Source organism: Podarcis vaucheri, assembly GCF_965113315.1.
Source record: "Podarcis vaucheri genome assembly, chromosome: 2".
NCBI classification, from domain to species: Eukaryota; Metazoa; Chordata; class Lepidosauria; order Squamata; family Lacertidae; genus Podarcis; species Podarcis vaucheri.
Window position 1 is genome coordinate 43,140,914 of NC_138760.1, and position 14,017 is coordinate 43,154,930.

Below are 14,017 nucleotides of genomic sequence, written 5' to 3' on the forward strand. Positions count from 1 at the left end.
GAGCTGCATAAATGGTGTGTGTGTGTCTATTTGCTTGTCTCTCTGTCTATGTACAGTGAGGCCTAGTGGCAGTAGGCTGCTTTGTATGTGATGAGGGAATGCTCTGGCATCATAGCACAGCAAGATCCCGACATCCAGAACAGTATGTTTTATCCTCATTACATGTTTTATGAAATGTTGTTGGCAAAAATGTGAAATTATTTGGCTGTGTATTCATGGATCTGGCAAATCAAAAACTAAGTTTAGCATCTCCCCTTCAGAAAGTAAAATGAAGTCAGATATTTTTAGCTACTCATTGTTAACTGGAGAACAAAGCCATAACTAAGATATTTAGTCTCTTAGGATTCTGTCAAATATCCCTTTGGATAAGACATGCCCCATAAACCCTGGAGGGCAAGAACTTTCCGACCAATAGATACCTCACAAAAACTGTAAGCTTCAGAAACCTACCAACACAGGTTTATACAGTATACAATAACACTTGGGCCAGGCCAGTAGCTGCACTCATATAGACTGGCAAATGCCAGCTGTTCTCAGTGTCTGTCTAGGAATTAGACTGATGGAAATTTGATTTAACCCTGGGGAGGAAAACATCTGATTTTGATAGATCTTTGCATGCAGCCAGGCCTGAGATGATATAAATACTATCCACCAACTATGTTTCAAGATCAGCTGGAAACAAATGATCTCTCACAAGAGGGGAAAAAAGAAAATTACAGTTTAAGGCGGATTCCAACAATCTCTTATTGAAGATTAGTAAACCTTCAGGTATGCTAACCACCCTTTCGTTCACACAGCTACAGTGGCTAAAATATTTTAAATTTATGTCAGAAGACTTTAATTGATTTAATCAACTAAAACTTTAGCCGATTAATAGTGGGTGGGATTCAAGTTTAAAAATTACATTTATTTTGCAAGGCTGATTTGATTTTGGGGTGTTATTTTATTTTATTTTTTATACCAATATTTCTGTGTCACTTTTCAGGCTGAAAACCTCCAAAGCAGCTCACAAGCAACTGAAAACAAAGCAGAGCTATAATAATAATCACAACAATAAAACATCAATAAACAATAATAATCATAATGTAGAATGGTCACTGTAACAGGAGCCAGCCAGCATGAACTAATCCAGGACGGAGAAATTAAGCACCATGAAAGGCCTGCCAAAAGCCAAATACAAGGCCATCTTTACAAGCTATCAAACATTAAAAAGAGAAGGGACCAAACGCAACTCCCGCAAAAAATAGATCACCCTCTTCAGTATACTCACCAATGTAATCCCAGATGATGGCAGGACGTGAAGGAGAGCTTCACCCAAATACCTTAATGGGCAGTTAGTTCCCTGTTGTAAGAAGGAATGAGAGATACAGAATTGAAGATGGACTTTCTTTCTAACAATGAGTAGCAGTTATTGTTTATTCAGTTGTAAATTCACATGCTTCCGTACATCAAAAAGGCACATATATCAAGGTTTAGATAAGATACAGACTTGTTTCAATTTAGCCAGCAAAAAATGAATAGGTTGAAAGGTAGGTGAAGCACTACAGCTGTCGACTCAGCCCACAGTAATATTCAATTAAATAAGAACATGGGAAGCTGCTTTATAGCATTGGTCCATTTAGTATTTCCATGGTTCCTTAGTGCCATGACAATTGATCAGCTATGAAACTGGTTGAAATTAATAAAGAGCCTGGTAAATAAATATTTTAAAAAAGAGGCCCCTGGTAATTATGACCACCTTAATTAATCCAGAGGTCACTTCAAACTGTGGGACACCATTCAAAAATACATAACGAGAACTAAAAGCAAACAAAAGGATAATTCAAGCAGGTTGAAGCATGCTAAGGATGAAAAATAACAGGCTTGAAAAATTTCCATGAACACTCCATTCATGAGAAGACATGAGGATGCAGCTCATTCCAGATTGTCAGGGTCCCAAGTTATCCTTACATATGCTTATACAGAAGCGTAGAGATGGCCTTATGCTGAATCAGACCGCTGGTCCATATAACTTAGTATTGTCTATACTCACTGATAGCAGCTCTACCAGTTTTAAACAGGGGTCTCTCCCAGCCCCACATGGAGATGCCAATGGTTTAACCTGGGATCTTTTAAAATTTATTTTGACAATTTATATGCTGCTTAATTACAGTCATCTCTACTACTACTGTGGGTGGCGCTGTAGGTTAAACCACAGAGCCTAGGGCTTGCCGATCAGAAGGTCGGCGGTTTGAATCCCTGCGACGGGGTGAGCTCCCTGCTCCTGCCAACCTAGCAGTTCGAAAGCACGTCAAAGTGCAAGTAGATAAATAGGTACCGCTCCAGTGGGAAGGTAAACGGTGTTTCCGTGTGCTGCTCTGGTTCGCCAGAAGCGGCTTAGTCATGCCGGCCACATGACCCGCAAGCTGTACACCGGCTCCCTCGGCCAATAAAGCGAGATGAGCGCCGCAACCCCAGAGTTGGCCACGACTGGACCTAATGGTCAGGGGTCCCTTTACCTTTATCTACTACTACTACTACAACAGATGTTTTCTGCGTGCTTTCCCCTTTGGGACATGGCCCTTCCCCATAGCTGTAGGAAAGGAAAGCAGAGAGCTTAGTGATTTAAAGGTAAGTTTTCCTTTAAGTAGGGAAGAGTATGAACACTTGTCAACACCATAAAAGCCCCCCTGAAAGAAAGCAGGAGCAGACTATGAAGCTAACAGACACATTGAATGCTGGACCCTGATCTCAGGGGCACCACTCCACATCCTGACATTTCCTTATGTGCACAACTGAACTGTTTGCGAAATATAAATATTTAGTTAATGCTGAAGCGGTGCTTTCAAAAGTCTTAACCCTGCACCACTAGCCCACCCTCCTTCCCCAAGCTGCTAACAGCATCCTCATCTCTGTATATGCTTCTTCTTAGCCAGGGATAGCAAAAGGTTATTCTGACAAGCCCTTGGCAAAACATGAATTGAGATGATAACAAAACAACATGATTCCCTCAAGCCCTGTGGATTTGGGAGTTGTATAAGGAGCAGTTTATTCCTTCTGTGAGTCACAAAAGGGGTTTGCTAGGGCATATGCTGATAGCCATGATGGCAAAAGTAAAGCAATGGAAGATGAAATCCATTTCTTGAATTTAGAACATGATAAATCAAAGAGGTATGCTAGCCGTTCAGCAATGTTGATCATGCATAGTGCCTAAGGTGAGACTTCTACATATATTGACGAAGAGCACCGCTTGCACCTCAGAAACCCTTGTGCCAAGTTTGACAATGATAGCGCAAGAGATGCCCAAATAGAGAACAAACAAAAAAGCAGACAGACAAACCACTTCCCAAACTATATAGTAAACTTTAATGCCATTTATAAATGTGAAAAAAATCAAAAATTCACTGATTAAAAACATCCCAAGGCATCACTGGAAAGTTTGAGGTGTATATTTTAATATCAGGTTCACAAAAATACTTCCATATTTTGTGTTCAATGCCCTCAGAAAGTGTCAGCATATCCTATATTTTAGTAGTTATTTATGTACTGTATGTATCTACACTGTGTGTGTGTGTGTGTGTGTGTGTGTGTGTGTGTGTGTGTGTGTGTAGGCTTCCCCCCACTTATGCAGGGGTTATATTCCTGGGCCCCGCACATGTAACTGAAATTGATGCCCTTTAAATCCCCTCTCTGCAGCTCTCTTCAATCCATACCCCAAATACTTTTTCCAATAATATCCACAGCTAGAATGGAAACTTTGTGAATGGCAGGAGGTTGGAGGCCCTGCTACGCCTTTCGTCTCTTTGGTGCTTCTTCCGCCCTCACTGACATCCTCTTCATACTCCAGGGAGGGTCTTTTTGCCAGCAAGGACTCCCCAGCTTTCTCCTGCCATTTCTGGCATTTAATTATTTCCCGTATATATGTGGTCAAGCCCAAATTGTGTGTGTGTGCCTGCGCAACATAAACTATGCATACCCATGCATGTTTTCTTCTGTTATGTGCACATACTATTATGTACGATAGTAGGTGTGCATTCCATGCACTACATGAGTGTGCATGAGTAGGCCATATAGATCTTACTTTGTATATGTGCTGCCGAAGTGAGCACCATATAGATCTTACTTTGCATGTGTCTGTTATATTCAAGATGTGTACATACTGAATGCTAGTATGTCCCCATATACAGCTAATGCATGTTCTATAAGTGAGTATATAATGTATTTGTTCAGATGTGTTCAATGTAGTACCTGAAAGATCAACTCATGGGACTTTTGCAGGAGGGGGGAAGCAACAATACACCTCATATAAATTTCCTGCTCTCATTGATACAGAAGAACTACAGGATCCAAGCGTGATGTGAGTCTACGGTTGCATTACAACGTGGGAGAGAAAACAATGAGTGGCACAGTAAAGCAAACTACAAGGAAGCATAAATTACCTGGGAGGATTTTCAGCTGAACAACAGTTTTTCGGCAGATCTTTTGGAGCTGTGACTTCTTGGTTTCTCCAAGGAGTATACCCACATTTAGTAAAGAACAGTGGTGCTTGCTTTTAAATAGAAGCACAGGAAGAAGTGGTTTGAAACAGAGTGAAAGGAGCTGGTGCAGATGAAATAAGACAAACCCTGGGAGCTGCTTTTTCCGAGAACAACTTAACTTCTTCCAATCCAAATCAGAAAGAAGGCAAAATGAATGCCAGGATGTCTTCTTCACACACACTCCTTACCTGTGGCAGGAGATGACAGTGGGGCTAGCAGATCTGCTTTTCCCTCCCTTGGCTATGTCACCAAGTGAATAGGAAGGTTCAGTCTGTTTATTGCACACAGGGAACAGCACACATGCTACATGCAACAAGACTACGGAGTCTGAATTAGCATCTCCTCCACAGTCCTTCATGCACAGGGGAAAAGTCTGTTCCTAAGCACAAAAGAGGGCTGGGGAAGCCTTTTCTGCCGTGCTTGTGCAGAAAGCCTATAGCAGCACTCCGGACAAATCACCAAACAGCAGCTTGCTTGCCTCTGGAAGAGTTAAGGAAGAGAAAGAGGAGGAGTCTCCTTTCCCAGGGCTCAGATAACAGCAAAAGCCACAGCAAAAGTGCTCTGGGCCTTTCCAGAATACTTTAACTCTCTGCTTGATGTTGGCAGATGATCCTCCCTGCATGCAGGATGTTCATGAGCCACAGGACTAACCCTGTCGCTAAGGCTGCAAAGCTAAGCACACTTACTTGTGTGTCAGCCCCACTGAACTAAATTGGTCTTCCTTCTGGATAAAAATGCCTAGGATCATGCCACATGTGTACTAAAACAGCTAAGGCAGCACACCAGAAGAGATGGCAGAGTGAGGTGTGATACATAGACATATTGTAGACTGGGTGCTGCTCAATAAAAAAGGGGGGAGAGGAGCAGGCAAGATGTTGCACACCCAGGGGCAGACTTTGGCAGTCTTTCATGATATGGCACCCTGGGTGAACCCAAAATTTGACAACCTCAAATGGATATTCTCACCGCCCGCTCCACCCTAAACCTAGCACTGCGCACACCTAAGGGATAGCTGAATAACTTGGAAATAGAAATTGACTCTGTTAAACTAGTAGTGAGCTATGAGGCCAAAGAAGAAGAAGAGGAGGAGGAGGAGGAGTTTGGATTTGATATCCCGCTTTATCAATACCCGAAGAAGTCTCAAAGCGGCTAACATTCTCCTTTCCCTTCCTCCCCCACAACAAACACTCTGTGAGGTGAGTGGAGTGAAGCAAAGCAAAGGGTAAGAGCCAATGGGCACTGAAACCTACAAGGTCACCCACCCTAATGTAGGGAACACAGTATTTGCCTCCTAAAACTCAGTTCCACCCTGTGGATTCCTGAGGAACTACCAGGACGTACTGAATGGTGTCAATGGAATCATCATGGAGTAAAAATTTCACCACTGCTCTACAGCAAGGCACATGCGTGCATGGAAATCTCTTAGGCTGGTCAGCCCCTGGTGGCTGGTGGACCCAATGGGTTTCCAGATGGCTCTATGGGATTTTCCAGCTGCTATGACCGGTGCTCCTGTCGAAGCCCTGGTCAACCTCTGGAACATCCAAATGGTAGGGCTGTTGACACCATCATCCTGAGTGCCCTCTCCTGCTTTGTGAAGCCCATTTGGCTCCTTGGTATACTCCAGAGCTTAGGGCAAGGAAACAAGCTGGGACATGACTTGGATGCGAGTGGAGGAAAACTCCAGTTGAATGCAACCAAACACTCATGAGGGCTCAGCATCAAGCCTACCTAATGGCAGTGAAGGCAGCAAAGAAGGCAAACATTGCATCCTCATTGAGCCATCTGGCAGAGCTTTTCCAGGTAGTGCAGGGTTTTTTACAGTCTGGCCCAGAGAAGGTGACAGAACTGACGGTAACTCACTGTGACTTGTTTGCAAAGCATTTTGAGGTTAAGATTGCTTGTATCCACCATGACCTTGACTCCACTGTTACAGCAGATGAACCTCAAGAAGTGACAAGAGTGCTGTCTAATCATATTGAGTTGGATGAATGTCAGTTAAGTACAAGAATGTGGACAAGGTGCTTAGATCGGTCAGGGTGACCACTTGCACTCTGGACCCTTGTCCCTCTTGGCTGATAAAAACTAGTAGGGAGGGGACAGTGGGCTGGGCTAGAAAGGCGGTCACAATGTCTCCTTATGAGAGGGGGTGACCCCTGCCTGCTTGAAGGAGGCAGTAATAAAACCACTGCTCAATAAACCCTCCTTGGATTTGGAAAATCTAATTAATTACCAGATAGTTGCCAATCTCCCCTTCTTGGGCACAGTTCTTGAGCAGGTGGTCGTGGACCAGATCCAGTGGCATAGCGTGGGGGGTGCCAGGGGTGCCGGCCGCACCGGGCGCAACATTTAGGGGGGCGCGTTTGGCCGGCCCCCTGGAGGAAGCGGGAACCTCTCCAAGGCGCAGCGCGCCGTTGGTGGAGGAAAAGAGCCGCGCAGCAGCAGCAGCAAAGCCGGGAGGAGGAGGAGGTGGAGCGAGCCTGCTAATTGCTTGCTGGGAATTAAGCGGAAGGCTGCTCCGAAGCCTGGCGGTGGAGCGGAGAGACCTTCTCCCCGCGCCAGCCTTCGGATGGCTGTCCTGAAGACTTGTGGTGGGAGCACTGGCGTAGCGTGGGGGTGCAGGGGGGGCCTGCCGCACCTGGCGCAACATCGGGGGGGCGCGGAAGAGACTCGAGTGCTAAAATCCACGGGTTAGGGGGCGCAAATTACTTGCCTTGCCCCTGGTGCTGAGAACCCACGCTACGCCACTGACCAGATCCAGGGGCTCTTGGGAAAAACTGATTTTCTATATCCATTTCAATCAGGGTTTAGGCCCGTTGGCACAGAAACTGCTTTGGTCACCCTATGACATATATCAGGAGAGGGAAATGTGTCCCTATTCATTCTCAACCTCTCAGTGGCTTTCAATACCATCAATGATGGTATCCTTTTGGGGTGACTATCTGAGTTAGGGGTATGTAGCATCCTATTTGGATGGTCGTTTCCAAAGGGTGGTGCTTGGGGACTGCTGTTCAGCCCCAAGGAGCCTTCAATATGGAAATCCTCAGGGTTCAATTTTATCTCCCATACTGTTTAACATGTACATGAAACTGCTGAGTGGGGTCATCCAGAGTATTGGATTACGTTGTCAGCAATATGCTGGTGACACACAGCTCTACTTCTCTACATCTGCGGATGTGACAGTGGATGTGCTGGACCCATTGTCTTGTCTCAGTAATGGCCTGGATAAGAGCCAATATACTGAAGCTCAATACAGATAAGACTGAGACATTGTTAGTGGTTGGTTCCCTGACTAGGTGGATATAAAGTTTCCTGCTCTTATAGAATCATAGTCCAACCCCCTGCAATGCAGGAATCTCAACGAAAGAATTCACACTCCCTCTGAAGGAGAAGGTACATAGCTGGAGGGTACTTCTGGTTCCACTGCTGTCGCTTAAGGCTCAGGTGGCTTCAGTGTCGCAGAGTGCTTTCCATCAGCTTTGGTTGGTGGTTCAGCTGCATCCCCAACTGGGCAGGGATAGCCTAACACCAGTCATTTATGTTCTGGTAACCTCTAGGTTAGATTACTACAACGTGTTATACATAGGGTTGCCTCTGAAGATAGGCCTGTTCTGCAGTGGCTCCCCACTTGTAGAATGCTCTCCCCATGGAGGCTCACCTGGTGCCTTCGTTATATATCTTTAGGCACTAGGCAAAAACATTCATCTTCTCCCAGGCCTTCATGGCTAATTAATCAATCTATGGCTTCTTAAACTGTGGGGTGAGTATTGTTTCTGTTTGTTACTATGGTATGTATTTTTGTGTTTTTATATTGCAAACTGCCCTGTGATCCTCAGATGAATGGCAGTATAAAAATGTAATTAATAAATTCACACTTTGCAGCACATTTCCCCATCAGTATCCGTATTGCAAAATGTCTGAATAGTCTGAAAGTGCCCTTAGTACCCTGGTGATTGTGAGATTTAGCTGCATGGCTTCAAACTTAATTTAGTTTGATGCAAGAGTGTCATTTTAACCATGCCCACTTGTAGACAGTGACCTAAGTCATTTAGCTGGGGAAATTTGGATGGTCATATACTGGCCATATCACTTTACCGTAAATTACTGAGCAAATAATTTGGTATGATTTTGGTAGATACGGTCCAACAAACTAGAAAAGTTTGATTTCATTTCGTTCATCTAAAGGTGTGCTCACAATTAGGGACCAGGAACTGTTCCTGCTCATCTAGCACTTAGAAAACATTTTATCAGCAAGCAAAGCCCTCAAAGGTAGTACTGTGAAAGAGTTCCAGGCAGAAAACTTAATTAAAATGTGTAAATCAAGACAGCTGTAAATGCAACTGCATGATACACATAAGTTTAGAGCACAAAGGGAATATTGAAGGAACAGAAATATTTGGAAATGTAGCTCAGATTTTGGAGTACTACTTAAAAATTGGAGCAAACATCCGTCTGGAATTCCTGCCCAAATTTGTGGAAGATACTGTGGGAGCCTCCCCTGCTCTCTTTGCTAGTGACAAAATGCAGAACCTGCTGAATGTCTAGAATTACATTGGGGGGGGGGCAACTCTAGAGTCACATTGTTCAAAGCAAGAGTGAGACAAATGAAAAGGGACCCCTTCTCTGACAGCTGTTAATTAAAGAAGGTCCAGAGAGGCACATTTCAAATGTACCTACTCTCTCAGCAATGAGCCAAGTTATGCAAAGCTGAAATAGGGTACTGAAAAACAGAATATTTCCATAATAAAGTTAGTAAACAGCTTTCATTTGCTCAGAGGGGGCATCTATAATTTTGGAAAACATGTACAAATGCATTTTTCCCAGTTCTGCTAGCTTTTGTTGCATCCTTGAACACCAGTAACCCTAAGTGGATCTGAGAAATTCAGTTTGCTATAAAGAAACAGTAAAATGCTCTGATGTGTAGGCCAAAAGCAGGTCAGATGGATGCTTGGAGGACAGTTAATAGTTAAGAACAGGCAAAGAGTCAACTTATCTCAAGACTTGGAAAACTAGGCAAGCAACCAATAAGAACCTGGCACAGTATAATAAGAATTAATACTTTGGTGTTCTTCATAGGTTCAAGAGCAGCTGTGTTTTAAAATTAAACTTTGAGAAGAATAAAAAATGTGTTTAAGTTACCACATGTAAGTTTGTACCAAGGCAGAATAAACTTACAGTGTTGCACCAGCAAGATTCTGACTGTTCCCAGACAAAATGACTAGCTGAAAATTGCCTGAACTCTTTTAATGTTGTGTGAAGAAAGCTAGCATCAAGCCCTTGCAGAGTCAGTGTCTACTGGGCTAACTTACTGTGTTCCGTTCCCTTCCTGCCCTTTTTGTTCCCTCAGCACTTCAGCCAGTTGAGAATAATGTTCATTTTGGAATAATGCACATTACTAACTCCTACTAAAGAAAGTGCCAACTGCAGAACCAGTTCCAGAATCTTGAAATTCGTAGAGCTTTCTTTGATCTATCTGCCTGCAATTAACCAGACAACCGTTTTATGTGCCTTTTTAATAAACAGTTCTTGCTAGGTTGGTCCCAAAGTTTTCTAAGAAAAAGAGCACCCTATATGTTAAGGCATAGAAGTGGCTGAAACAGAGCAAAGTGCTGCCTGTATACATGTATAAGGTTTCCTAAGCTCATTGATCTGTCTTTGTTACCTCCAGGATTTATGTACAGTATGCACATATCTCCTCTTTGCACAGCACAAGGAGCAGCACCACTTCTGAGAAAGAAGGAAGAAAAGAAGGGTTGCAATTGGATAGCCTGGCAAAAGACTCCGCCAATGAGAGACAGATAAGCACTCATTGAACAGCATGCCAGCTTGTCATGTAAAGAAACCAGCTGTTGGAGAAGAGGTTGACTCCTTGCATTTAACCACAGCTCCACCCATTACCTTCTCAGCATGAGGAACATTTCCAAGCGTAAAAGGGGTGCAGGTAATAGGCTGAGCCTGGCAAAAAAGAAAACTCTTCAAGCTGCAACAAACAACTCTAAAATGTATGCAAAAGGAATAAATCTTCCAACAATTGTTGAAATGGAGCCCACCCCTGTAGATATTGAAGTTTCTTTTGAGTTTGCAAAAGTCACATGCTCAGGAGCCAAATGGCTGAGCCTGTAAATCCTGCCTGGGTTGTTTTTTTATTATTATTATCAGCCTGTACTGATTCAGTTGCACTGCCATGAACTGAGCTGGTTTCAAGAGTCACCTGTTATAAGATGTGCCAATATCACATTGTAATATGCCATTGTAACCACAGATTTTCAAATGGTTTGCAATGGTCTGGGAAAGTCAAGTGGGCAGCTTTCACACAACCATCCCAGCCCATGGCAATCCAGCTAAAAGCAGACTAAAAGCCATGGCAGCTATACAGTTATCTGAATGATATGCTGACTTTTTAAAAAGAGGAGGCTGTATACAAACACATTTAGTCAAATTTGTGAAATTTCCAGAGAAGTTCTGCAATAACTTATTTGCATTAAAAATTTGTAAAAGAGATGGATAGCAAGCTGGGAAGCAGCTCCCCATCTCTTGTTCTTTTTCTCCTTTCCCTCTCATTTCGCCAGTTAGGCCCCCATCAGTACAGATGAACGGTGGCCTACAAACCATTTAAATAATAAAACACACAAAGAAATCATTGCAGCCACAACTGTGAGGCCTGTGTTTATGATGACGCCTCCCCAGCTGCTGCCATTGGCTATGGACTACCTGTGATGTCAACAAAGCGCATGGCAACCTCAGCTATAACAGTCAGCATTACCTTGTCTTCTTCCTCCTGGAGGAGGTGAATTAGTAGGTAGGGGCGATCATCTAGCTGCAGGGTGCTATGTGTGACAGTCAGGCAAGTTCATTTGCTGAGCGGGATCGCGCTTCAAGGTGGATGATATCCAAGGTCAGAAGTTAGCTGATGTCTAGTGATGGACTTAGCAGAAGCTGGCAGATGTTCTTGGATGAAAGCTACTGGAGCTCATTTTCAGAAGCTGGTAGATGCTGCAAGTCTGAAGCAGATGGATATTTGCGGATGCAAGCTGGTTGAAATTCGCCTTCAGAAGTTGGTGGATATTTGTGGGTTGAAGCCAGGCACAAATGTGAATGAATGGTGAGTGAATGTGTCCACTGGCATTCTTCATGGAAGCTGGCTGGTGTATGTTTGTGTGTGAGAATGAGAGGTTTGGAGGGTGAATGGTTGAGGCAAATATGTGTATGTACATCAATGTGATATGTGAAAGGAAACTGGTGGGTATTCATGAATAGATTAAACCAACGGAAGTTGGCAGGCTGAAGCCAGTGGTGGTGCCTGGGGGGTGCTGTTGGGTGGTAGTCATCCCTCTCCTTGTCTTGGGTTTTTTTCCCCTTGAAGGATGTCTGACATTGGTTAGTTTTTTTCAAGAACAGTTGTGAAAGCCATGAAGAGAACTGCTGCACTTAAGCAAGTCTGTTTATATTTCTGAACAGAATGGCTTTCTAAATGCATCTAGCTGTAGTGTGCATGCTATCAAAGACAGATAATGGAAGATCAAACACCTGAACATTATGTTATGCTCCCTTGCCTGGTATCAGTACTCATGAAGTGTTGCCTGGGTGAGAAGTAAGTAATAAATGATTAACTTGATGTTAAGGTGCCCCACAATTGTCAAGTCTGGGGAAGTTATGCTGATGTTTCCCCTAGCTGTTGCCATCGGCTGAGAACGGCCTGTGATGTCACAAAAGGACATGGTGGCTGAGGCGAAAGAGACAGTTGTTAGTGGAAGGTTGTTAGGAGTGAAAAGCCTCAGGGAAAGTAGGCTATGGGGAAACGGGGGCATGGTCAGCTAGAGACACAGAAAGGAAACCTTGTTTGGCTCCCTCCTGTCTACTTGAGTTGCCAACTTTTTCCTCCCTCAGGGCTCCTGTGACTGTCAGTGTCTCAGCTGCATAGCTGTCAAAAAAAGTCACAACTGATTTCGTCAGAGAATCCAGCTGCCCCAGCGAACAACTAAGGATCCTTAGAGTTTGCAAAGCTGTCTTTTAGCTGAAATATTCCTGAAAGGTCTCGTTAGTGCTATATTTCTAGAAAAAGAGGTGCCGGAACTCACCATGAACGCCTCCCTCGTTCTCTTATAACGGCAATGGCGCCCACCTGAGAGGCGTCGGAACTGAGCTCCGGCTCAAAAAAAGCCCTGGGCCTAGTGAGATACTTCAGGATCAATAGATGAGAGTTTTCAGAAGAGCCTCGGGGAAATGTAGGGGGTGGATTCAATATGTAATCTGTGATGAATCAAAGAGGCCCAGGCACTTCTGCTCCCATTCAAAGGCTGGAAGCATGTGAGTGGGTGTTTGTGTGAGAGAGAGAGATTCTTTGTTTAGGCCCATAACACAACATGGCCCCGTGAGGAAAATACTGTGCTATGATTTATTAATCCCTAGGTAGCACTGTCATTAGTCTACAGTTAGGTGGAGCCAGGCCTTTCTTTTTTGCTTCCTTCCTGGTGTTGCAGTATCTTCTGACTCCTCTGCTTCACACACCCAGGTGCTCTTTCTCTCTCACACACACCCCAAACCTCCTCCTGTCACAAGTAGTCTCCTATCAGGCCAAGAAGCCTCATCTGTAGAACTGGAGTGTGTGTGTGTGTGTGTGTGTGTGTGTGCGCGCGCGCGCGTGTGTGTGTGTGGCCCATATAGGGATGGATGAACAGAAGTGGAGCTTAGAAGGTGTTCTAGGGTGGGACTTCCCTGAGGAGAAAGGGCTGGCATTTGAAGGAAATAGGTTGATGTGAATATTTAAACAACAGTAAACTAGAACTGAGAAGGAAGCTGCTGAAGTGGAGTAAAATTAATGTAAAGGGGACAGGGGAAAGGAATTAAAAAGTGAAAGTTAAAGAAGGAGGAATAGGATACAAACTAAATATGAAAGAAGAAAGGAAGAAGAAATGACCAGAAAAAAATACATATATACATACATATATATATATATATATATATATATATATATATATATATACACATATACATATATATATATATGCAGGTTTTGGTGTCTTCGGGTGTCTTCCCGTGTAAGAGTCGGGGTGTCTGGGCGACGTTTCGACGAGGTCTCACTCGTCATCTTCAGGCTGGTGCTTTCGGCTTCTTGTTACTGGAACAGAGCAGAGTCTGGTGTTTGAGTTTCTATAAATACTGTTGAGGGGTGTGGTGTATAGCCTCCAACGTTCTGGGCAGAGAGGAAGTTCCTAGATTAGTGTGCCTTTTCTTCTTTTGTTCCTTAATTACTTGAGGGATATCTTGAGTGATTTCATGAGTGATATTCTGAATACCACTGGGTGGGTCATTAAGTGTAGATTAGTTGCTAAAGCTTTCGTGTCTTGACCTCTTGAGCTTGTGAAGAGTTTTTCTGAGAAGATGGCTGTGCTGCATTTAGTTGTGCTCTGGCTTGGCTTCGTGTATAGGGGCGAGATGTGATTTTGTGCCTTGTGCCAGCCAGATCTGTGTAGGGATTGCAGGGGGGTGCAGCATCCGGAGGT

General features: G+C 43.9%; 1 protein-coding gene across 2 annotated transcripts in view; it reads right to left on the minus strand.

The window, feature by feature from the left end:
- The window catches only part of MYOCD (myocardin), a 224,187-nt gene extending 210,757 nt beyond the window's left edge, over positions 1–13,430 (minus strand). The window contains exons 1-2 of one of the 2 annotated variants that reach the window (XM_082213806.1): positions 12,593–13,430; positions 1,271–1,342 (exon numbers count right to left, since the gene is read on the minus strand). In XM_082213806.1, coding sequence (XP_082069932.1) covers positions 1,271–1,342; positions 12,593–12,595 — 75 coding nt within the window. In that variant the 5' untranslated portion in view covers positions 12,596–13,430. Of the gene's footprint in view, positions 1–1,270; positions 1,343–11,277 lie in introns of both variants that reach the window. The other variant, XM_082213807.1, reaches the window with a different exon arrangement.
- Positions 13,431–14,017: the final 587 nt, after the last annotated feature.